The sequence below is a fragment of the Colius striatus genome, chromosome 8 (assembly GCF_028858725.1).
Source record: "Colius striatus isolate bColStr4 chromosome 8, bColStr4.1.hap1, whole genome shotgun sequence".
Lineage (NCBI taxonomy): Eukaryota > Metazoa > Chordata > Aves > Coliiformes > Coliidae > Colius > Colius striatus.
In genome coordinates, this window is record NC_084766.1 from 25672563 (window position 1) to 25697938 (window position 25376).

At 45.1% G+C, this 25376-nt stretch overlaps 1 protein-coding gene across 3 annotated transcripts in view; it reads left to right on the forward strand.

Moving 5' to 3' along the window:
* Positions 1 to 755: 755 nt before the first annotated feature.
* The window catches only part of CNNM2 (cyclin and CBS domain divalent metal cation transport mediator 2), a 123810-nt gene continuing 99189 nt past the window's right edge, over positions 756 to 25376 (forward strand). For all 3 annotated transcript variants that reach the window (XR_009819204.1, XR_009819203.1, XM_062001708.1), the window contains exon 1: positions 756 to 2378. Coding sequence is in view for 1 of the 3 variants with exons in the window: in XM_062001708.1 (XP_061857692.1) it covers positions 800 to 2378 (1579 nt within the window). In the remaining 2 variants the exon portion in view is untranslated. The remainder of the gene's footprint in view (positions 2379 to 25376) is intronic.

Consider the following 25376-nt stretch of genomic DNA (forward strand, 5'->3'; position numbering starts at 1 on the left):
CCGGGGCAAGAGCGCGGGCGGGAGGGCGCGGGGACGCTCCCCGCCGGGCCGGGCCGCCCCGGGAGGCCACCAGGGGGCGCTGCGCGACTGCCGACCGGAGCGGGGGCGGCGGCGGCGGCGAGAGGAGGAGGCCGCGGGGCGGCGCTCCGGGGCCGCCGCGGGGGGGCTCGGGGCGCTGGCGGGGGGGCTCGCGGCACGGCGGTCCCGTGCGCAGCGGCAGCCGCGGCGGCCCGGGCGGGGGCGGCGGGGGCAGCGGTGGCGCCCGCCCCGTCCCGCGGCGCAGGGGGCTCGCGAGCCGCCCTGCCGGGCGCAGCACGCGCCGTCCCCGGCCCGCCGGCCGCACCGCGCCCCCATTGGTCGCGCCCCTCCGAGGCTCCGCCCCGCCGGCTCTGCGCCCCGTCGCCATTGGCCGCGGCCGCGAGGCCGGCCCCGCCCCCGCCCGCCGGGCGTACACACCGGAGTCACGCGCCCCCCGTGCTGGGCGGGCGGCGGCGGGCGGCGGGGCGGGGCCGGGCCGCCGCCGGCGGGGGAGCGGGCGCTGATTGGCCGCGCGGGGCGCTGGGCCCGCCCCCGCCAGGCGGGCGGGGAGGGGCGGGGACGGCAGCGGCTTGAGGCGGCGCTCGGCTCGGCCCGGCCCGGCAGTTACCGCCTGTCGGGTCCCGCGGGCAGCCGTGCCCGCCGCCTCGCCCGCCGCCGCCGCCGCGCCGCGCCCGCCGCCACCGCCGCCGGGGGAGCCGGGGCACGCCGCAGGCGCCTCGCGGCGATGCGGGGCCGCGGCGGCGCCGAGCCCTGACTAAAGATGGCCGCGCTGCCCGGTGGGAACATGGCGGGGGGCGGCCGGGGGGCGCGGGCGGTGTTGCTGCTGCTGCTGCTGCTCGGCGGCTGCCTGGACCGGCGGTTCCCGGCCGCCGCCGCGGCCGCGCCGCCTGCCGCTGCCGTCGGCCCCCCCTCGGCGGCGGCGGCGGAGGAGACCGTGATCATCGGCCTGCGGCTGGAGGACACAGACGACGTCTCCTTCATGGAGGGGGGTGCGCTGCGGGTGAGCGAGCGGACGCGGGTGAAGCTGCGGGTCTACGGGCAGAACATCAACAACGAGACCTGGTCGCGCATCGCCTTTACGGAGCACGAGCGGCGGCGGGGCGGGCGGGCAGCAGCAGGGGCGGCGGGGCGCGGCGGGGGCGGCGGCGGGGCGGCGGGCGGCGGCGGAGCCCCGCAGCGCTGCGGCATCCGCACCTCGGACATCATCATCCTGCCGCACATCGTCCTCAACCGCCGCACCTCGGGCATCATCGAGATCGAGATCAAGCCCCTGCGCAAGACGGAGAAGAGCAAGTCCTACTACCTCTGCACCTCCGTCTCGGCCCCCGCTGCTGCCGCCCTGGGGCCCGGGTCTGCTGGAGGGCTTGCAGGCCCCGAGGGACCGGCCGGGCCCCCGCCCTGGGGCGAGACCACCTGGATCTACCATGACGGTGAGGACACCAAGATGATCGTGGGCGAGGAGAAGAAGTTCCTGCTGCCCTTCTGGCTGCAGGTCATCTTCATCTCGCTCCTCCTCTGCCTCTCGGGCATGTTCAGCGGCCTCAACCTGGGCCTCATGGCCCTCGACCCCATGGAGCTGCGCATCGTGCAGAACTGTGGCACGGACAAAGAAAAGAACTATGCCAAGCGCATTGAGCCCGTGCGCCGCCAGGGCAACTACCTGCTCTGCTCCCTCCTGCTGGGAAACGTCCTGGTCAACACCACACTTACCATCCTGCTGGACGACATCGCCGGCTCCGGGCTGGTGGCCGTGGTGGTCTCCACTATCGGTATCGTCATCTTCGGCGAGATCGTGCCGCAGGCAATTTGCTCTCGGCACGGCCTGGCCGTGGGCGCCAACACCATCTTTCTCACCAAGTTTTTCATGATGATGACCTTCCCGGCCTCCTACCCTGTCAGCAAGCTGCTGGACTGTGTCCTGGGTCAGGAGATCGGCACGGTCTATAACCGTGAGAAGTTGTTGGAGATGCTGCGGGTCACCGATCCATATAATGACCTAGTCAAGGAGGAGCTCAACATTATTCAAGGAGCCCTGGAGCTGCGCACCAAGACTGTGGAGGATGTGATGACACCCCTCCGAGACTGCTTCATGATTGCTGCTGAGGCCATGCTCGACTTCAACACAATGTCTGAGATCATGGAGAGCGGTTATACCCGCATCCCCGTTTTCGAGGGCGACCGCTCCAACATCGTGGACCTACTCTTTGTTAAGGACCTGGCTTTTGTGGACCCCGATGACTGCACTCCGCTCAAGACCATCACCCGCTTCTACAACCACCCACTGCACTTTGTCTTCAATGACACCAAGCTCGATGCCATGCTGGAGGAGTTCAAGAAAGGTGGGTTGATGCTTGTGGCGGGGGGTGGGGGGTGCTGCTCATTGGCGATCAGCATCTCCTTTCCTGAGGCGAGGGAACTCTGCAGAGGCCTCTTGACTTCCTGCTCACTCTGAGGGTTTTGGGAAGGTGCATTCAGGACAGAGAGTGGCTAATAATTAGGCATCTACCAGATCCGCCTATTCCCTGGGCCAGAAAGCTGAAACATGGCTGGTATGTGCCCCCGGCCTCTTTTCTCTGCTGCACTGGGATATGTGTGTGTGGGCATGGAGCCAAGCAAGGTTGTTTTCTTTCTTGCTTTTTCCACTCATCTGTCCGTTATGGTGAGAATCACTGACGGGAATCCGCGCCTGTTACTTGGCCGTGTCTTCTCCGTGCTTTTTCAGCTGGCCTGGCGGTGAGGAGTGGGTGGGCTGCTTGGGTATCTCTCAGGCTCAGTACATGCACATGCGCTGAGATAAACAAGGTGGTTTAGCTCCATTCATAGGCTCAGCCGGCCAACCTCAGCTCTGTGCTCGTGTTCCACTTATTTTGATTGACACTTTGATCTTGCAACTCATAAATAGTTTCAGGGTCTTAAAATATATCCAAAAGCACCTGTTGGTGCTGCGCTTCAGAGTTACAGTTCTTTTTTGCCTTGGCTTCCCTCTGCCCCCAGGACCAAGGCTCAGCAAAGATGGGACCCTTTGTAGTGTTTGCATCAGAAGAGGACTGAGGCTTTCTGGCCCCTTCTTAATTGTAGGAGATGTTGACCTGACACGCTCATCTTAGGTCCTGTTAGAACCTTTTGTATAGGAAGGGAAAAAAAAACCCCTTTTTTTTGTTTTTCATTTTAAATCTCTTAATCTGTGCAAGCTAAATAATAATACTGTATGGCACGTGCAGGAAAGTGCTGTCAAAGCAGCAGTTAAGTGAAATTTCAAACAGATGGGATGTGTGGAGTCCCGTGCTGGAAGACTGAAGGCTGTTGGAGTGCCATGAAGCCAATTGTACCTGGGGAGGTCTGATCAAAGCACTGCACAGCAGCTCAGTCCCTCAGGTGATCTGTCTGACTGACCTCATGGTTAGGCTAATAGGGAATATTTGAGTTCCCCTCTTATCAGATGCAAAAGTTACTTTGTAAATTGGTGAATGGGCTTTCTAGGCAATAAATTTAAATTACTACTTAAATTTCAGGTGCTGTTTGTCCACACACAGAGCTCTGACAGCATGACGTTTGATCTCTCTTCCTACTTACCACAATTTTGGGGATTTGGAGGGTTACATGATTGGTTTTTCTCATCTCTGTTTCTTCTTCAGAGATAGAAGGTGAATGTAGCTTTTGCAGCAGTGGTTTTCTTTCTGTCTGCTGCAGTGTTGTGATGAGGAAGCCTTACCTGGGTTTGGAGCTGTTGAAGGAGACATGAGGGAGAGCCTCCCTCAGCTGTGGTTTCTGCGCTGCAAGATCTGCAGCTCGGATCTGGGAAACTCAATTATGTCACTTGTGTGTTGGCTGGTTAAGATGGATTTTGCTGCATGTGTGGGCATAGGATTCTTCTCTCTCACTGCACCCCGTTACTCCAATGCCACATAACATGATGGGGTTCTTAACCTGTAGTGACACCTGTGTGTTTTCTAGTTTTATCTGAGGAAATGAATATTCTGTTGGTCGCTCTGTTTCCCCTATCTGAAAGGGATGAAATGCACTCCTATCTGTTAACATAGGAGTCCTTTTATTTAATAGCTGAATGATTTAGGTGCACATTTTAATCCTGCAAATGTAGCTAAGCCAAGTATTCTTCCTCACAGTCCCTGAAACTTGTGCTTAAAATAGGCTTCTTAAAAATTGAGTGACTTGGAAGGTGTTCCATGGTAGCCAGGTCGCCTTGCCTGCACTAGGAAATGTTGCAGTAGCAGAAGTTTAGGATGACTTTCTAACATGTGTGTTCCCTCCTGAGATCGCTGTATCCTGGAATCGTCTCTCTAGCTGTGAATTAATTCAGGGTAGTTTGATTGTACTTGAATGTTTACTCCAGAATAACTATGCTGGTTGGTCTGTATGGACAAGCCCTGCTGCTTAGGACCAGCTCTGTCCTAACTGGTTTCTCTTTAAAAGTTCAGATATGGTAGGAATAAACGGCTTCCTTTGTGTCCTTTGAAATGAATGTAAATAACTGATAGCTTGCTTGATCTGGCATAGCGTAGTGTCTTTTGCAAGAGTTCTCCAAACTTTCTTCTCCAGAGCAACCTTGCCAAATTCCCGTGAGAATGTACAAATTAAGGGTGAGAATCAAATTGCATGTTACTCTCTGGTGGAGTGCTGAAAATAAATAAGCTTACAGCTTTTTAATCATTCTCTTCCCACCACATTGACCTTCTGCCTCAGTAGGTGTGCTTCAAAACTCACATGTGTGTCTCTTTTTTGCCTTTTTCCACTCAGGTCCCTGCTCCCACCGTTGTGTGCAACGGGCAGCTCCTGGGATAGTGCTGTCAGTTGAATACTTTAATCGTTTTAAGGAGAGAGGATTGGGTGTGTTGTTTTTTTAAATAAAGAAGTTCAGTAATTAGCAGGGTAGGTGGGGTGTTGAAGCTCACATTTTGGGCAGGAGCAAAACATACTTAAACCTAAACACAGGCTGAAGGTTTAGGAGGAGCAGATTAAAAGCCAAGCACAGCAGGCTACACATCCTTAATGCTATTGCGGGAGATGAAATGGGTAGTTCTGTACTTGTTCTGGTGCTTAGGCTGAACAGCTAGAGGATTTGAGGGTGGGCTGGTTATTAATGTTCTTTGCCTGCAATTGCAAAATGAGTATCTGTTTTACTTCTAGGCTGCCAGGCAAGAAACTTGAGAGGACTGCAGTACATCCCCACTCCCTTGTTGCTCTGATTTCTTGAAGTGTGAATAAACGTTATTTCTGAAGTGGTCTGCAAAAAAGCCTCTTTTCTAAAAAGCATTGTTTATTTACAGATAAAGAAATAAACAGCTTTTAAAAGAGGCATGATTTTTATTATTCCTGTTGTCAGACCTAAAACCTCTATCAGCATTGTCAAATCTGTTTGCTTACAAGTTCAGCAGACTGAGCATTTAGCTTACTTGAATTCTATCATTCAAATTTAATGTAAAGAAGTAGCCTTTATACTGGCCTAAGAAATTATCTGCCCGACTTTGCTTAGTGCAAAGAGATTTCTCATTTGAAGTAAGTCGACCTGATCTAGGCTGACCTGCAGGGGGATTGCACTAGATGATCTCTCAAGATCCCTTCCAACCCCTACCATTCTATTATTCTAAGTCCACTCCAAGTTAATCTAATGTTGACCGTTGCAGTGATGGGGAGCAAGGCATTACCTGTTCCAGGGTTGATTTGTGACTTAAGCTGCAGCAGGGAGAGAATGAGCAGTAAAATAATTTTTGGAAAGAAGCTGGTTAACTGTCTTCACTGGTCTCCTTATTGACAAGTGTGTAGACTTGCTTTGTTTTTCCCCTTTTGACGGTTTTCCTAGGTCTCTGCTCAAATGCTCTCTGGCACTTGCTCTTGGTGTTTTTCACAGGCAGATCTCTGCATGTGTGATCCTAAATCCAGAGTGTTCTATTTCTAGCTCCCTGCCTGCCAGAGCTACAAGAATTCAGCTTGAAAAGCCTCATGTTGTAATACTAATATTTTAAGATTGGCCCACTTTCTATGAGCCATTGTATGGCTGCTTTCCTAGTGGCCTGGATGGCTTCAGAGGGGCAGCAGTTTCTCAGTCAGAGTCCTCCTTAACTGGAGACTTTGAGTCATATGTTTTGTCCATATTTATGTCTGTCTCCACTGTTATGTTATAGTGAAGATCAGGATTGTTAACCTGATACAAGGAAGTCACAGTAACTGTGTGCAGCAGTTTTGAGCTCTTGTTTTCTGAATCACATGGCAGCTTTGAGAAAACTCCTAGTTTCCTCATTAAAACCATTGCCAACTGGACCTTAAAAGATTTTTTCCTTTTCCTAAAACCTTGTCAGATTTAACTTACTGATCTTCACATTCTGTTGGTCTTGTATTGTCTGTTTTTTAGTAGTGTGCACACTCAGTGACTATATTTAGTGTGGACACAAGACCTGGAGAAACACTTTGTCCATTTCTTTTCTAGTTCCTCTTCCCTCTCCAAAGAAAACCAAGCCCAAGCAAGCTGAAACCTAAATCCCTTTCTTTTGAGGGAGTAGAGAAGAATATCTAGACCTACATACATCTGTTTTGAGCATATAGATTATATTTTTGGAAGCAGGTGGGATAGCAAGTGATTGGCAGCTCCAGGATCCAAAGTTCTATGTTACTCTTGTTGGTGTGAGTTCGTTGGGTTTTTTTGTTTTGGGATTTTTTTTTTCACCTGTTACTAGGTCACTTGTCTTTCTGGTACAGCTCTAACTCAGGCTTGTTGGTGACTTCTCTCCTGGACTCTGAGGTTTTACGGGTTCCTATCCTGCTGAATCTGAGTTCAGTCTTACCATGAATAACCTTTATTTGATGGATCTGAATGCTCACTTTCTAGTTCATCTTACAGGTTGTCTGTCTCTTGAGCCATTTTTCTGTGTAAGCCTGTGACTGTAGCATTACGAGAAAGTGGAAGAAACTACATAAATCCCTTCTGGGATTATCAAAGGCATGTAAAACTCCTTCTTGGAAAACAATATCGTTTTCAAGGCTGCTTGGCTGACAAAAGGCACCTCCTCCGATCCTTTCAGGGAAATAAGTATAAAGTGAAAGGTGTTGAGGAGTTCCAGGGTGGAGACTCTTTCGCGTGTGAAGAGAGTAGGGGAGTAGCAAGTGGGAGGGAATTTGCCACCAAGATAGAGAAGACTTAGCATGATATGCCTGCAGATTTGTTCCCTGAACAAAAATTGCATGTGGGGGTGGGGGTTGCCTCGTGACAAACTGTTTCTTGGCTGTCTGACAGCGTAGCACCCGCAGGTACTGAGCTGCCAAGAGCTTTTCTGGCCTTGTAGAGCTCCTGGGGGATGTGTGCTCGTTCCACTGGAGAGGAGCGGATGTGGGTTACTGCAGGCAGCCCTCCTGCTGGTATGCTGAGGGGGAGACATCAAGGAGAATGCTTCAGAGAGCAGCTCCAGTTCTTCCTGGGCTCCCTGCTGTGAAGGTTTTTTTAGGGACCAGATGAAGAGACACTGCTGGAAAGCAGCAGTGCTGCTTCACCCTGGTCTTGGTGAGGAGCTCAGCTGGAGCCTCCGTTCTGCTGTTGAGAGTAGAAAGAAACGTGGTTAAAGTGGCTGTCAGAGAGGAGTGAGTGAGCTCAATGGCTTGAGGTTTGAATCTGATGCTCATGTTGGGTACAATTCTTGGATTGCTTTTTAACCAATTGGTGGCAGCTCTTGTCATTCAACAAAGACAAGAAGTTGCATTTCCCTCCCCACAACTGTTTGCTAAGTTAGCAAATGCTTTCCTGTACTGAAGTTGATGGAAGTGAATTCCACCACAAGTGAACTATGTTCCTGTCTGCTTTCTCTGTGTCTGTAAAGGTTATCTGTAATAGGCACAGATGTAAACTTCAGGTCAGTCCGTGCAGCCAGCAGGGTTTCACAGCCAATTTTGGAGTAGAATAGAGAGAAGAGGCAGATTGTCAACTTCTGAGCAAATTCTGTAGTGCAGGAAAATGTTTGGGTAGTTAAACCATTGCAGTATCCTTCCAGGACTGAGGTTTTCTTGGGTTCCAGTATGATGTTCTGAGGAGCAGAACGCTTTCTTGGTCAAGTTCAATTCACTCTAAGGGTGTAAGAACAATGATAGTGATGGCTCTGCAGTAATGTTTGTTTGACAATGGCTATGGCTGCAAAGAGAAAGTATTAGAAAAGCAAATTTATTTTATTCCCCATGGAAGCTTACTGATCTCATCAGGCTTTGATTCAAGAAGTTATGGAAGTAAAGATACTGTCTTTACTGTCTACTGCCCTAGATACTTATGTCTTTTTGTCAGTGCATCAAATCAACACTGAGCGTTTGTCAGCTCTTGCTCATAGGCAAAGAGCAATAGTGGGATATCTCCTGTCAGTAGCTTCGTAGTGCTCGTGGCGGAAAGAGGTGGATCTAAAGGTTGCAGTTGTGATTGTGGCTTCTGAACGAAGACATTCAAAGGTAGGCTTTGTCTTGGCAGGCTGTGAATATCACTCTAGCTGGTAATTGAAGAAATGAGTTACCCACTGCATGCTTCATACATGGTATGATCCTCAGTCCCATCCTTTCTTTATTGAAGGAATCATGATGGTGAGTGGTAGTAAGGGGGAGTTGTTTTACTATGTTTCTTAGCTTGGAGCATCAATGCCATTAAACTGTAGGAAAGATCTACTCATCTTTCTGGTGTTGTCAGATTTTGTCTTGCTCACCCAGAGGGCAGACATCCTTGTGCACTAGAATTAAGACCTTAAGAATTTGAAGTCTCACTATTTCACCTCTTCTAAATGCTTTGCAATGTGTGCTTAATATTAAGAGTCACATGTCAGTTTTACAGCTGTTTAGGCACCATCAAGGAGGCCTCAAATGAAAGGAGTAGCTGAGCAGTGTGGTGAATGAGTCTGTATCTCATCCTGCTGTGCTTTTTTTCGTTAATACTTAATAACAAGGGCTCACTTTTTCATTAGCTTATGTGCCTCTACAGAGCTGTGGTGCAATTGCCAGTCTAGGTAGACCAATTGCACTTCTAGTATTGAGTGCCTCCCAATTTCACTAATGGAGCTTGTAAAACTAGCCCTCAACACAGAGCACTCCAGTACTCTGAACCATACCCTGGTGAGCATGACCTGGCACTCTTGTTAATTTGACAAGGTCTTGAAATACAGCCTACTAGCTACAAATAGGAGTGTAAATACTTGGTGCTAATGAGCTACAGCCAACAGCACATGTCTAACAGTCTCAAATCAGGTGGTTGATCCAGCCTGGCTCCTGCCAAGGTCACTGAATCATTTCAGAACTGTCTGGTGATGGGTTTTTGTTTCACTTTTCAACAATACATAATCATAGAAAAAGACATGTAAATCTGTCATTAACCTTCTTCTGGTAGAATCCTCATTTTCCCTTGGCCTAGAAATCAGTATGGCCCAATAGTTGCTGGCACAAGCAACTATGCTGGGAATAAACTAGGGCTAAGCGTGGTGGTATAGAAAGCATCTGTGAGAAGGGTGCAAAAAGTAACACTGCTTAAGGAACTTTAAGGGGAAGAGACATCCTAGTCACCTCAGTGTAGGTCTTCTTACAGAGAGGTAAGTGTAAGGAAGAGAAAGGGGTGGCCTGAACAGGTAAGTTGAGAAGCCTCTTGGTGTTCTAAATGGCATTTTGTACAACATGAGTTAATTAAGTTCTGATTCTTCAAAACATCCTGTTATGGGTCAAGGCAGAGAAACTCAAGTCTGCTGAAAGATTTCCCGTATCTCTTTAAAAAAAAGAACTAACAGCAAACATAACAAGAAACCCCACTAATGTTAGGAGTCCAGGACACAGAACTGTACTAGGTCTTTCAAAAAGTGGACATGGATGAATGTGGTCCCTATTTGACACTCCAACTTGAAACATAAAGTTACAATATCAGAAGGACAGATGGCAGAGAGATCTATCATGCTTGAAGAGAAACTGGATATTCTTTTGACTTGCCACTGGAGTTGTATGGATGTGCTTAACATGGTGGCCAGCTCAGCTTATCTTTCTGTTCCTGGTCCTGAATAACAAAGAGGCTTTGATTCTTTCCCCAACTCTTTCCATTTTTGTTTTCCTTTAGTCAAAAGTGTCCTCTTCCGTGTTTATAGCTTTGTCTGTAGTAGCTTTCCACTCTGGAGAATCATGAGTAGGAGCCCTTGGAGACCTTCGAGCCATTGTTCTTGTGTTTTGTGTTAAAATTGCCTGGGAGCCTTCCAAAATTTTGGTAGGCAGCCAGTTCTCACTGAAGAGAATAATGACTGTCAGGATCTACCACACTTCTGTGTCTTCCACAGGACATCTTATGGGCTTTTGACTGCATTTTAGTACGCAACCTGTAAACAGAAGAGACATTTCTTTGTTTGGATTGGCTGTCACATTGGAAATTGGGATTCTTACATGGTGTTTGTGGTTTAAAGACATGAGTCAGCCTTGCTCTTTACCTACTAGTGATGATATCTGTTCGAGAGGACTAGTGAAAGAATACTAGACAAGCAACTTGTCTTGTAACCAACTTGTCTTGAAACACCCAAGCCCTAGATTGAACAGAAACCTCAAAGCTAAGAGACTTACTTGTCTCTTTGTATTGAAGCATTTTGATTGTAAATTGTTTGGTATAATAATTTAGGTGTTTAAGTGTGAAGCAAGAGCCCTTTTCATAAAGGAATAGTAGTTTGAAGGGCAGAGTAAGTGTGATGCTTGTCAATCTGGGAACTGAAAGCTGATGGTTATTGAGGCCTCAAGAGTTACAAGTTAATGTGATTCTGCTGCAGTTACTAATTAACCAAGCAAGAGCTTTGCTCCAGCCAGAGGAGCCGAGGCCAGAAGATGAGCACATGCATTTAGTACAAAAGATGTGTGTAGATTTTTCTGTAACGCTTTCCATTGGGATTGCACCATTCTTTTGCTGGCAGGCCTAAAAGGATGCGCTCTTCAAACGACAGGGGTGTTGAAACGTTGCTTTTTGTAGGGTGAACCATGCCATCAGGACTCAACTCCTGCTTGCTTGAGGTTATCTCCTGCAGCAAGCAGGATGAAAGTTGTTTAGAGGGGCTTTTTTATAGTGAGTTTTTTATGGTGGTGTAATCTCTTACAGTCATATGATGGAGCCATCCATGACTGTTAATCTTTGTGGAGGTGAACAAGACTTTATTTTCCCCACTTGTTCATGGGTAGTGAGGGGAACAAAATGCTGACTCTGCCTTAGTCTATTACTCTACTGCCAGCAAACAATTTTAAGAAGGATCTTGCCATTTCTGGTTTCCTTCCAGTACTCCACCTGCTGCTTTCAGAAGATTGCCCTGCCTGCCCTTTGCACTGGGGCGTTCAAAGTGCAGCTCTTGACTGAAAGTGAGCCTGCAGGACCCCTTTCCATACAACAGTTATATGAGTACAAGGATGATTAGTTTCCTACTTTTATTGCTTGTGAATTGCTTGTCAGCAATTTTCTAGACTCCTAAAAAAAAAGGGATGAAAATCTGCCGGTGTGAACTTGATCTTGATAAGAATTTACAATCTGGCATGGAAAGTAGGTGTGGCTGTGGGTTTTAGGCAAGCTGCAGGCTTAGTTCTTCCTATCTACCCTGGGACATCTTTCCATTGGAAGCAAGTACAGCTCTCACAGTTAACAATTCCCATACACAGCAAGTGCAGACAGGGGCCTTCAGTTGAGACTACAGGGCATCTAATAAGAGGCTTCAGTTAAATGTCATACTAGTTAAAGTAGGCCCAAGTTGTGAATTAGTCAGTGGCTCTAACTCAAACTCCAAGAGACATCACTAACTTTGTGCTTCAAGGTGGATAAATTAGAGTGATATGTTTTGCTGTGTGAATTTCTGTGTGTGTTTTTTTTTACCCTGCTGTGTAGCTGAAGTATGTTTAGTTTACATACAAAGCTTTTTGACTTTCAGCTTTTATTTTAGTGTCCTGATATAGTGTGTGGGGAGAGGAGGAGGAAGAATGTCTCAAGATACCACTTAGATGAAGACTCACTTCCTACAGTCTTGCTCTTCCTCCAGCAGAGGAGAGGAGATAGGGATGCCTCACTGGAGACTGGGGCAGTGATCCTGTGTGTGGCTCACTGTATGGGCTACATGGTTGTAGTGGTATGGGATTTGTGCTGCTCTTCAGATGTGATTGGGTCTTTGTTGCATGTTGGTACCCTGTCCTCATGGGGAATAACTTTTCTCATTGCTATTCTAGTTTGCCTGGAGCCTTTTGGAATGGTTGAGCTTGAAAGCACTGATAACTGCACAGCTAAAGTCAAGAACTTCACACTGCTCACTGGGAATATTCTTTTTTTTCCCTCTTAGTGTGAAAGAATTGCTGGTGCTATGTGGATGGGATTTCTTCTAGAGTAAAAATCCCCGTCAAAACCATTGTTTATTTCTCTGTTAATGAAAATCCTTTACAGTGTACTTTAGACTCAAGATCAGCTACTAAAAGTTTTGAGTGCTTACTTGCAAGAGAAATGACTTTCTTGTATCATGTGTAGAGGAAAGCCTGCTTCAGTTCCACATACACTAGTGTGTTTGTGTTTTCTGGTGACCCTTACAGAGATCACAACATGCTTAAAGCTTTATTCCCTTTCCATATGATGCAGCCTGTGTCTCTATCATAATCAGGACTGACAGTTTCATAGGTCTTTCTGTTCAGTTGACAAAGGCCTAGAGGGGGTTATGATCACTAATGTGGATTTGCTTTGCTAGTAGCTTACTGGTTTAATCCAGCTTGTGTTATATTGTCTGCAGGCTCCCGAGGAGAACCTGGAAATGGAGAAGTTGCCCAGCTCACCCTGTAGGCAGTCTCGGTGGGGGGTGAAGCTTCCCAACGTGGGAATCCCCTGAGGTTAGAGCTTGAGCAAGGCAGCCCCAGTGAAAAACTTAATTACCTTCATAATGGATGCAGTCTCCAAGAACTACAGCAATCAGTTGCTCAATGCCAGTGGTGGGGTTGAACTTGTGGGTGCAGTTGTGTGTGCAGCCAATGTGCAAGCAAATACAGTAGTTTTCTTTTTTCCTGCTTTCTCTAGTGCCCCTAGGGCTAAGGGTGGGGATGAAGGTTTCCCTGTACTGTGTGATGTACCACCAACCGGAATCCCAGTCTCTCCTCCTGCTCTCTGCAACCACTGTGCATAGGATGAGAGACCTACCAGGAGAGCTCTGATGTCACTGGCTCTATTCTACTAATGTTGTTTTTTTCTTTCTAGAACACCTGCTTTGAATTTTACAGTTTTTGCTGTAGTCTTTGAACAAGCTTGCTTTTTTTTTTCCTATGAGACTGTGGCAGGGTGTGGGATGAAGGGAAGACACATATATTTGAGTGTTGAGAGCATTTTCATTTCTGACTCCTGGCCTGGAAACTGGATTTAAACTTGTTGCATGCCTGCTGTTTGAACATGGTCCAGTGGTAAGAGGCTTTAATACATTTCTTCTTTGCAAATCATCAACCTCACATCTTCCAGTAAAGGAAAGAATTTGGGAGTATAGCTTCCAAGAGTAATAGCCCTTTTCAGCCACATGCAGTTCACAGGCTCCAACCAAAAAGTTCCAAGGAAAATACTCAGAAAAGGGGAAGTTATCTAGCTGTATCCCTGAGAGTTTTCCGTTTAAACTGTTGGGCTTTGCAGAGATATCAGTATGTTATTTTCTTCAGGCAGATATGCAGCCATCCTGGAACTAATAACTATGATCGAATATCTTAATTCAAGTATAGAAATTAACAAAATTTCTCTTATTTCCCGAGTTTATGTTGATGATGCTCTGTAGTTTGCTGTTTTTTGCTCTATCCAGTTGATCTGTAGTTGAAAACACATTTGGAAGTATTGGAGGCTGAATCCAGGTACCCTGCTTTCTACTTTTATCTACCCTCCTCATCAGTAGAAAGATCTGAGTGCCTTGAAGTGGTTGAAGGGCTTAAAGGAGAATGATGAGCCAAGAGCCACCGTAAGGAAGCTGACAGCCTTGGGGACTTGGGTGACATTTGTGCTGAGTCTGGGTCTTACATGTATTTGCTCTGAAAAGCGTTAAACCACCAGTGTTCTGCCAGCTTTCAGAGGAAGCTTCAAAGTAAACATTCCTTCAGAAAGAAATGAAGTGCTTTAAACTCAAGTGATACTTTTAACAAATGAGGTTATCTTCACCATCTTCTCCAGCACTGGAATTAGAAGTTGTGACAAGGAGTGAGTGTGTAGTGGGATTAAACAGGTACTCCCACAGCTAGAGGCATCATGCAGTTTCTGTGAGCAAGAACCCTTGCTATGGTAATGCTGGTGAGCAGTTCTCCTAACAAAAGGAATTCTCACCTCTCAATGTTTTCTGTGGCTTTGAGGATGATTGAGACATAAAGATCCTGAAGATATGACTGGATGAAAAAATTCTTGCAAATAGGAGCAGATTGTTTTGTTTTGTTGCTTTTTTTAACCTCACACAACTGACTCTGAAGCATACAGGAGAGCTGTTTGTTTCCTTCAAAATGGAAAAATGACCCAAAGAAATTAAAAGTATAACTGTCTGAAATGATTTGAGAGTTGGGTGAGGATAAATGAAAGATTTGATCTTTTGTATTTCCTAGTGCTGTACAAAGTGCATATTGACTGTGATGCCTTCTCTCTGTGCTTCAAAAACATTGCTCTAGATTGAGGACTACTTTTTGTCTTCTTCCAACTGAATGGTTTTGTGTGAGCCAGGATATTTCAGCTTTCTCCTGTAATTTAAGGTATATAATAGAAGTTAGGTTTAATCTTCATGTAATAGCTTCCTTGCATGATGATTACAACTTTCTTTAGACTGACAGTCTCTCCAGTGACTGAGGTTCTGTTTTGCATGCCCTGAGGTCCTTGATTGTCAATGTCTTCAGTTAGTGTTTTCAGAATCCTTCCTGCAGATCAATGTGTAGTTCTCCTGTTGGTGAGGAAAATCAGAGACTAGGAGATGGTAGCAAAAGATAAGATGACACCCTCCACTAGACAACCAAAGTTAAGGTGAATGCCTACATGGTTAATGCTTTGTTCTGTGTAGCTTTATGAGTACTAAAATTGCTGCCATAAAGGTCATTGCTTTCTAACATTTATTGACACAAAGGCTTTTATTCTGCTGTTTTTTCCTTACTCTGTCAGAGGTGCCATTTATCCCTTTACCCTATGCTGCTTAGTTTTTGTTTTCAGACAGTTTTTGAGTAATGCCTAGTTAAGATTATGAACTAAATATTTTTATCTGTTTTGCTAGACTGAAAACCTAGTAGGCAAGTCTTGAAGTGACATGTCTGTTACTGCTTAATTTCCCAGTTTTGAAGGATATGCAAGCAGTTCTCCTTTTTTCTTGTCAATGACAAGGTGATAACCAAAGTATGATTAAAAGCTTTGGCTCCTGCATGAGCCAGGAAGTCTTGAGCTCTATTCCTTCTGAATCTGGAAAGTTTTCTTGCATCATAGACAGGTTGGTTATGCTAGAGGCTAGCACAAGAGTGTTCCTTATTGCCATCTGTCCCAAGGAGCCTTGAGCAAGCTGGGTAAGAGGGATGCAGTGATGTATCACAGAATATAGATCCAAATCTGTTCTCACTGCTGGTGCAATTTGGGATGAAAAGGATGGCTGTTAGGTGTATGCTGTTGTAATAGGGGGAACAGTGGCCCACCAGCCTGCTGTTTGTCAAGAGTTAGGGAGATGTGCAACATCTATCCTTTTGTCCTTAGTCCAGCCCTGCTCTAGGGTGGTGCAGACTACCGCCTCAGTTTGCCATTCACTCTGTCTTGCTTTTTCTGAGTGTATTGACAGAGACTGGATTCTGCCACTGCTCTGATGATTGTGTTGGGCCCATATGCACATCAAGGTCTAGGCTGGACTCTTCTCGGAATTGAAACGGAATTGAAAGAACCTTTGTTCTGTTGATACCATTGTCACTATGTCTCTTTGTGCTTCCATGGATGGCTGATGTCTGATTAAAGTGTCTGTTAATGCAGAAGCTCAGTGTTGGGCTCCTAATCAAGGGCACCATTGTCTTGTGCTAGCATAAAGAGTTTTGTTGCAGTTGTGTTCATACTGATCTGTATAGCTCCATCCTGATTCCTTATTGTTTTGACACAGGAGGTAGGAACAGAATGGAGGAGCTGAGAATTTTGCTGCTTGTCACATTCAGAAAATGGATGTGACTGGAACAGCGAAGACATCCATTTTCTCATCCCTCTTATGGGGATTAGGCTTGTGCAGGGAGGGGATGGACAGGGACTAGTTCATCCTTCTTCCCTTGACTAAAAGATGAGAGAATGGTGTCCTTCAGTGAAGTATGAATTCAGAAATCTCATTGGAAAAGTTGCTACCAGTGACAGAAATAGATCTCTAGTTTCAGAGAAAGATATTTTTGCTTAATTTTTATTCTCTTTGTGTTGGAACAGATCAACATGTGATGGTACGACTAGGTAGGGCAACCTTCGAAGGCTGCCAAGGAAGAGATGGGAGTGTCGCAACCTTTGAGTTGTTAACCTTTTGAAGTCGCATGTGGTAGATGTCTCATTGTCCTTGCCCCAACATGTGCATGCACATGCACATTTTTACTGGTGACATACCAAGCAAATTGCCTTCTGCCTCAGATGGTGAAGGGTTGCTAAACCTGTTTGGCTTTGAGGCAGGCATTCTGAGGATTCTCCTTATCTGCAGATGTGAGGGTCAGGAGGCCTGCAGATGCTATGCTCCTCTTCCCATGTCTGATGTTTGTTCTGCAGGACCAGCACTTAAGGCAAAAGCTCCTGTGTTGAGTGAGGGCTTTTACTAAGTTCTTAGAAAAACAGTGGTAGATTGTCCCTCCAGGATCCCTTCAGATGCAGTGTTTGTGGAGAAATCTACAGCCACAACTGAAAAAGCCACTGACTTCTCACAATAGGAAAGGTGCTCGAATATAATGTTTGAAGATTGTATTAGAGAAATTGAATGTTAAATGAGGTTTGGAGTTTGATTTTTAAATTTGATACTAAATTCTTGAAGCCAAATGTCATGTGTTTCTTGTTTTGCCTATCAGAATAAGATGTTTTTAACATAAATGGCAGATTGTGTTAGTAACAGTCCAAGTGCTTGACTTCAGAATGAAGAAACAGCTTATCTGCATCATGTGTACATAAATGATCAATGCCAAGGTGCATCTATCTTGGTATAGCACAAGTTTGTAGCAGGTGACAATAATACTGAACAAAACTATGCATTTCTCTTGGCTTCTGTTTTTTTCTTCCTTTTTTTTCCCCCTTTCTTCCAGCTGTTGCAAAATCCTACAAAACTGTTGAGCTGAGCCTTGAGTGAGTGTTGTGAAAGATAATCCAGAAGCTCTGGAAAGAGAGGGGAAAATGAGAGAACTGCAGTTGGTCCAGTCCATGGGAGAAGGTTGAAGCATTAAATACAGACAATGAAAACTTATCATAGAAAAATGGGTGAGGGGGAAGTAGAAAGAGTAAAACCTACTGATGAGAATAATCACTGAAGTATCTGACCTCTTTCAGCTTTTGTCACAGCTAACTGGCTCCTGACTTGCCTTTTGTGTTGTCTTTGGTTTTAGTGTCTCAGTGATTCATTAAAGTTACTAAAACAGGTGCCACTGGACACAGGCAAATGAGCTCTTTTCTTGCTGTTCAACCAAAAGATGTGACTCATTGCTGAAGTGATGGTTCATTTAGCAGAGAAGTTAAACTAAAAGTATGGAAATTGTCGGGGCTTCCAGTGATAACCATTTCCTTTGGATATCTTTTTGTGTTACAGACACTTTGGCATTAAGGAAACTTTTGACTGTGGATATTGGTCTCAAGAATTGCCTTGCAGTCATAAGTTTAGTTTGTGAGCCTTATAATTCAGGTAAACTGCTTGGTAGTGGAAGTTGAGTCACTAGTGGATTTGAACCACTAGAAGATTGACTTGTTCTTTTAATCTGTCAACTCATTCTTCACTCCTCTTTTCTTGTTTGGGTGTTGAAGTTTTGAGATGTTTTTGGAGAGTACTGGGAAAACTTGCAAACATTTTTCAAACAAAAGATGGCTTGTCTTCTTGGCTGAGAGGGTTCATTTGGACACTTGCTCTGATTTTTTTCATTGTTGTTGTTTGGAAAACTGAAGTTCTTAGAAATTAGATGGCCTTGGCTTTCTTTGTTCTTTCTTCTGTCTCAGACATCTGTATCAGCTCTCTCACCGAGCTCTTTATCTTACTTGGCTTTTCTGTGGATGCCTGGAGGCCTTGGCTGACATTCTCAAGAGTGTCCACTGGTTCAAGAAGCCATTGCTGCTATCAAATTACCTTGACAGCTGTTGTCCCATTTCATATTTGCCATCCCCTCCCCCGGCTCTCTTGTGATTTTTGGCAGAAGCTGTGGCTATTGAGCAATAAAACTTGGATCTGAGAATCTTGTTGCTGGTGGGAAAATTAGATGAGAGCATACTAGTTAATGCCTTGCAACTTGACTTCTTGCTGATGTATAATCAGTAGCATCTTTATTTAAAAACAAAACCTACCACTAGCTACTCTGTTTGTGGATTGAATGGATGCCTCATTTACTGTTCATCTGCAGTTGAGGAATAGGTGCTTGTCTTTTACAATAGCATACTCCATACCAAGATGTATATGACCAGACAAGCTCTTGATTTGGAGTCCTTGACAAATACCTATGCAGAAGGACTGAAAAACAGGTAGGATGTTTGTGTTAATGAAAGTAATCCATAGTGGCATGACTGTCTTTATCTTCACGTTGGTTTTATTGATAATCCTGCCTCTGTGTAACCTGCAATAAAGCTTTTGTAGTACTATGTAGTAGACATTAAACATGACCAAATAAGAAGCAATAGGTCTTTGCTTGGATTTGAGTTAACAGAATATAGAGACGGCATTTGGGGGTTCTTCATTTGTGTATTTGGGAATTTCATTGCCATTCTTTTAAATGCAACCATAAAACACTTCTGACAACTGATAGAAGTGATGATCATTGTGGGACTGACCATCGTAAGAGAGCTGCCATCTCTGAACTTCTCATTTTGTTTTCTGTTTCCTTTGTTTGAGAAGTTGGCTGATGCATGGCATGCTTTAATCTCTGCTGATCATCCCTCTTGTCCCTGTTGGAACATGTCAGCAACTAGATTTTGTGTAACATACTAGAAGAATTAGGAAGGAAGGAGCAGATCTTAATTGGAAAGATGACTGACAGAAAACAATTAATGTATCCAGAACACTCAGTTCCGAGGAACACATATAGGAAAAGCATATAAAAAAATTATTTTGCTTGCAATGTGTATGATTTACTAGCTGATAACATCAGTGTGAAACGAAAAGCTTGTAAAAGTCTGGCTCAGACCAGCCTTAATGCATGTCTTACAACTCCTAAATTACTGTGCCAAAGGGGGAAGACTAGACTCCTACTGAAACGTGTGATGCGACTGTTTTGTATGTGTCTGCAGAGAAGGGTATTTTAAGCAGTTGGTGAATAGTTCTCATAGCAGCCGGTGCATTGTGGCACATTATGTGGTCATAGGTGTTGAGGAGTTCTCCTGGTTTGTGCTGAAGAAAAGCTGGGGATATAGTATGACCAGCTGTGAAGTCAATGGCGGGGGGGAAACTCAGGAAGCAGCGGGAAAACCACAGTTATAGCAACACTACCCCCTGGAAAATATGTGGAAGTAAAGCAGAGAATGAATTACATCTAGGTGAAAAATGCATGAAGCATCCCTCCCCCAGCAGTAACATTAGAGTTGCAAGGTGGGATGCCTGGATTTTCTGTTGATGTGTGGGGAAATAACTTTTTACTGAATTTCATTCCCTCCCAAAGGAAAACAAAATACACTCCTAAGTCCTCAATTTAGTGTAAAACTTGATTAAAGCATTGTGAGGTTTTGGGGTTTTTTTTAAGGGAAAAAAAAAAAGTGGCAATTTGTCTTCCCTGTGCCACATCCCTTGCTGTCCTGGCATTTAACAGGGGGTTTAAAGAAGGTGCTCCTTGGTCCGGTCTCTCCATGGAGATCACAGAAAGCGCTGGAAGGCTTGAGCTTCCTGCGATCCCTGGCATGTCTTCCGTTACGCAGCTATGGTTATTGTAGCAGTAGGGGACTTGTTAGTTTTCCAACTGCAGTTCCCAGCGAACGTGTCTGCTCTGCGGTGTAGACTCCTGCATGTTCCGTGTTAAAATAGTTCTATAGCTTTCAGGCATCTTGCGTTTCAAATATGGGTGGGGAAACAAGTGTTGGCCTTTAAGGCAGGGGTTTCAAAGCTTTTTGATATCAAAGGCTATGTTGACAACTTGGCAAGTGCTTGTGGGCTCAAGTGCTTTAGATCTTTAGGATAAGAGCTGACTTGCTGCAGGCCTTGGAAAGTATGTTTTGCATTGCTTAAATGTATTGTCAGGTGTGTTATGCCCTTTCTCTGCCTTTAGCTGCTGAATTGTCTCCTCCTTTCCTGCTAGGCTTGGCCCAGTTTCCTGTCAGCCAGAGAAGGGGTTAATTTGCTGATACAGCTAGTATCTTGCTGTCTAGTCTCTTCTGTTTGAACCCACTTTCCTGGGGAATCCCATCTCTTGGCCCCTCTCCTGCAGCAGCTCACTCTGTAGCTGTGGAGGCTAGAAGGGAGCTTTTAGGGTGCGTGTTAAGCTTGGATGGCAGGTTACAGGGTGGGAGGAAGTATTTTATCTGGAAGCCCTTTGTAGCCCTCTTCTTGGAATGGAAGCAGATAGGGTTTTGCAAACCCAGGAAATCAGCCGGTTCTGGCAGGGCAGAGCTTGTCTATGCTGGTCAAGGTCTCAGAGGTCTTACCAGGTTACTTGCTTGTTGACTATTTGTAATACCAGCATGTGTCGCTTCCGCTCTGCTCTTGCACTTTCCAGCCTTGCTAAACTGTTACTCGGCTTTCTTGCATTGAATGCATTAGATTCATCAGTTTCCTGTGATGTTGGAGCATCTTTGGTGATAGATGAACATCTTACCAGTACTCAGTGAATTATGCTTGCGTCTGTAAGTTTGTTTTAATTTCCTATGAATGGCAGCAGTCACTGCAACAACACAGTGCAGAAGGATAAATGCAATACACAGAGATGTACCAAAACTTTTCTTTACGTCAGCCCTGTTGCAACCAATGTAGCAATGATGGTATGGAGTATAGCCAGGCTAGATGGATAGAGCTTGTGGCTCTCCCAGAGCTCTGTCTGCTGTGCCACTGGCTTGCTTGCTGGAAGAAGCAAAGCTGGTATGGATATTTCGGCTTTGAAATGCAGTCACAGGTTTTGTCTGAGGTGGAACTGTATGTCAAAAGTTATATTGTTTTGCATGAAAGACCAAAGAATAAGTCTGTAGTGCTGTGGAGGAGAAGCCAGTTCTCCTAACTCCTGATCATGTGATTTCACCACAAAGACCCTGTTTCTTCTTTTACTTAACTGAAGAATTCCATTAGATCAAAAGCTAGTTAAGGAAAATAGAACCCCATGGGGTCCTGTGTGGTTACTTAGGCAAGTGCTATTTTTAGGAATCCCAATTGAGTAAGCCCTGGCTCTTGCTGCTGTTAAAATCCATGGAAGCAAAATTAAAACTTCTACCTTCATCTCAACTGCATGTAGGCCACTTGGCTCTGGCCTTCTGAGTTTTTTCTTCATTTGTACCTCCCTCAGCTCTTTCCCTGCCTTGCAGGGATTTTTGCTTTTCCAAGTGAGAGTTAATCAGTTCCTTGGGTGTGGGAGATTTGGAGTAAAGCAGGTAGGCAGTAAAGAGCTATTCCTGTTCTGCACCTCAAGGATTGTTATCAGAGTTGTTAATGAGCTCATGCCCTCCAGTCCTAGGGTTCTGCCTGGCTCTGCTCGACTCTTTCTCCTCCCTTTAGCTTCTATGGCCCAGTTTCACTGATCAGCAGAAGATGCTCCTTGACTGCTTCTCCCCCTTCGAAGAGCAGGGAGCCCAGGTTTGCCAAATGTGACTTGTTTGCAGCTCTTTCTTTTTGGTGTTGTGGAAGAAAAATGTCATTACAAAGTTTGGTATACAGACCTGCTTGACCTGCCTTATAGGAGCATTTTGTAGCATGTGTGATAGAAGTAAGACAGTCTGCTCTAGAATTTTAAAGTACAAGAATCCAGTTCTCTTTTCTGGAAACAGTTTTCTGACACTGACCAGATTCCTCTCCACAGCTTCATGACAGGGCTTGCGACATGTAGAGATTTCAGTGGCTATTTCTCTGAATCTGAGCAGAAAAGCAGAGGAGTAAGGTGGAAGGCATGACAGAAAAAAAGAGGCTGAAGTCTGAGAAAGCTTTGGGAGTGTGACTTCAGAGAGAGCCTGCTGAACCTTTTTAAGCTGGCTGAAAAAGCTGAGAACTGCAAAGGAGTCTTTGATTCATACTGTTTGTACAAATTTCCATATTTTTTGTTTAAAAAAATATTGTGAGGAAAACACTCTGTCACAATTCTAAGTAGAAGAATAGAATTGTGAGGGGCTGGAGATTTAGCCTAAAGACTTGCTTCAGAAGTTAGGATGAGGAGCGTTTTGAGTCTGAAGACTCTCTGTTGGTGGGTAATTTTCTTTAGGTTGCATGATATCTGCTTGAAGAACTCCTTGTCTAAAAACAAAAGCAACAACAGCAACAACGAGCTGCTGAAATCTTCAATCAGGGCTAAAAAATTGCTGCATTATTGGTCTGTGTGGAGACTGCATAGCTGTATTCTGTGAAATATTTGAGGTCCTTTTAAATGCAGAGTAAGTAACTGCTGACTTTTAAAGCTTGGTTGACTGTTAGCAGCTTGCTCATGTTTCCTGTCAGGCTGAGGTGATGGGAAATTAGTCAGAGATGATATTTGCACTGATGTGAGTGCAGTTAGGTGGGCAAAGTTTTCTTAATGTTTCAGTTTTCTTCATTTAGAGATCTGGCTTGAGTTTTGCTAGTGAAATAGTGATCCTATTGATACTAATTGCATGAGCCCTAGCTAGGAGTGACATGCAGAGAAGCCACAAGTGATTTAAACTGAAGAAATGCTCTAAAGCAACATTAGTAGAGTATAAGTTTTGGGATAGTTGTAGGTCAAAACATCCTTGCTTCTCCTTAGACTGTGGCACATGCAGTGCTGCACTGCTATGTCCTTGGTAGTATGGATGTTATTGTGTCAATAGACAAGGTGCAAGGATATGGAACAGATAAATAAGAATCTATTTGCTACAGGATTCCTGTGTGTAGCCAGCTCTTCTCACCAACAATTGTTAGAGCTGTGACAGTCATTTCCATAGAGCAAGAAGGTCTTGAGATCAGAATGTGAAATCCTCACATGTAGAGGAGTTGGTTTTGTGGCTATTGGAGATTGTAGTTGCAACCCTTTTCCATGCTGGGAACCTGCTGTCTGTCACAGGACATTGGTTTCTCAGTGTTTCGCTTTGTGTTCTGCAATGGTTATTGAACACTTGGAATTTTGTTTGGAGCACTTGCATGTATAAAACTGTTACACCTAAACTCAACTTTCTGCTGAATAGTTGTTCACAGACCCTCAAAAAGGAGACTTCTTACCATTCCTCAGGCCTAGAATTGTTTTTTGTTTGGACAAGATTGAGGTTTTGTGACTTCCCATAACAGAATGGAAGCCTAAGTAAATAATTCTAAGTTGTTTGGAAGATGTGGAATAGGTAACACTCATCTGCCCTTCATGTGGACTGGGGATGAGAAACAGCATCAGCATATGAACTGCTGCAAAGATCAACTGTTTGAAGCCGCAGGACTGGGAAGAATTTTCATCATAAAATATTGATTACTTATGGAAAAAGAAACTGAGGTAATGTCTTGTTACTGCAGAGTCCTCTTGCTCCAGCTTAACTAAAGTACAGGGCACTGCCAAGCCACAGAATGACTGGCTTGCAAGGTATGGCATCAAGTAAACTAAAAAGCATAACATTGCTCACTTGTGTCCTTGTAGATGGAGAAGAGAATGCACACTGTGATGTTTTCAGTCTGTCAAACATCTGTAGATCTGTAATTGTGCTCACTCTCCTTCCCCAACCCCCAATGTTCTTTCTGTAATGGAATTTTCAGGTGCCTTTTTAAAGAAATTATTCTTTGATATCTTAAAAATGTATTTTGTATGTTTAGCCTTGGATGCGATTTTCACCTTTTAAGATCCTATTGAGATACAGGACGATCTAGATATCACCTGTAAGGTGTCTTTACTTTTAAGAAAAACTTTATTTTTTAGGGTAGATGTTTTGCAAGAGAAGTGACAGCCACATTTTTAGAGCAGTTAAATCCTCATGCTGTTTTAAAGTTGTTTTCTTCTGGCAAAAGTTTTTTTGGAAGAACCAGCTGTGGAGTATTGCCATGTTGTGTTTCAGTGTGTTCAAAGGATCATTTTGGTTGGAAAAGACCGTTAAGATCAAGACCAACCACCAACCTCATACTGCCATGCCCACCACCAACCTCATACTGCCATGCCCACCACTAACCTATGGCCGTCAGCACGTCTTTCAAATATCTCCATCTGGTGACTCCACCAGCTCCCTGGGCAGCCTGTGTCAGTGTCTAACAACCCTCTCAGTGAAAAACTTCTTCCTAATCAACAATCTAAATCTCCCCTGGTGTAACTTGAGGTAATTTCCTTTTGTCCTGTCAATCATTCTGGGGAGAAGAGACTGACCTCCACCTCACTACAACCTCCTTTCAGACAGTTGCAGAGAGTGATCATGTCTCCCCTCAGCCTCTTTTTCTCCAGGCTAAACACCCCCAGCTCCCTCAGCCGCTCCTCATCAGACCATTCACCAGCTTTGTTGTCCATCTCTGGACACGCTCCAGCACCTCCATGTCCTTCTTGTAGTGAGGAGCCCACAACTGAGCACAGTATTTGAGATTCTGCTGCACCAGTGCCACACCAATGCAGAGTTCAAAGCAGATTGCGAAAGGTGACAGAATGCAGATACCCAAGAGCAGTGGTGTTCATTCAGCATAGTATTGTACTTCAGTGGAAGTGAGCAGAAAGGATTAATCCTAAAAGAGTTGTCTTTAAGTGACTAATAGCAAGGCTATTCTTTTTTTACTGTGGTCCCATGTTTCCCCTTTAAGGGAAGGTAGTGATTGTGGTGCTTTTGGGAGTTGCAGAGGTTGAGAGGTGTGCAGAAGGGCACTGTAAGAAGCTGTCAAAGAGCAGTTCTGCAGCAGGTTTTTAGTTCTTGCATAGCCACCTGTTGGGAAAAGCACCTGCAGCTCTTATGCCCTAATAGAGGAAACAGTCAGTATTAAGCAGAGAAGACTCTGTTGAGAATTACAACATCAAAAAAAGATGCCTTGCTTTGCTGCTTCTATTAGCCAAGCTGCACAGAGGGGAGAAGCTGACTCACACCAGCGTGTGTTACAGGCTGTTTCTGGTAGAGCAGTTGTAAAACTGTGTCA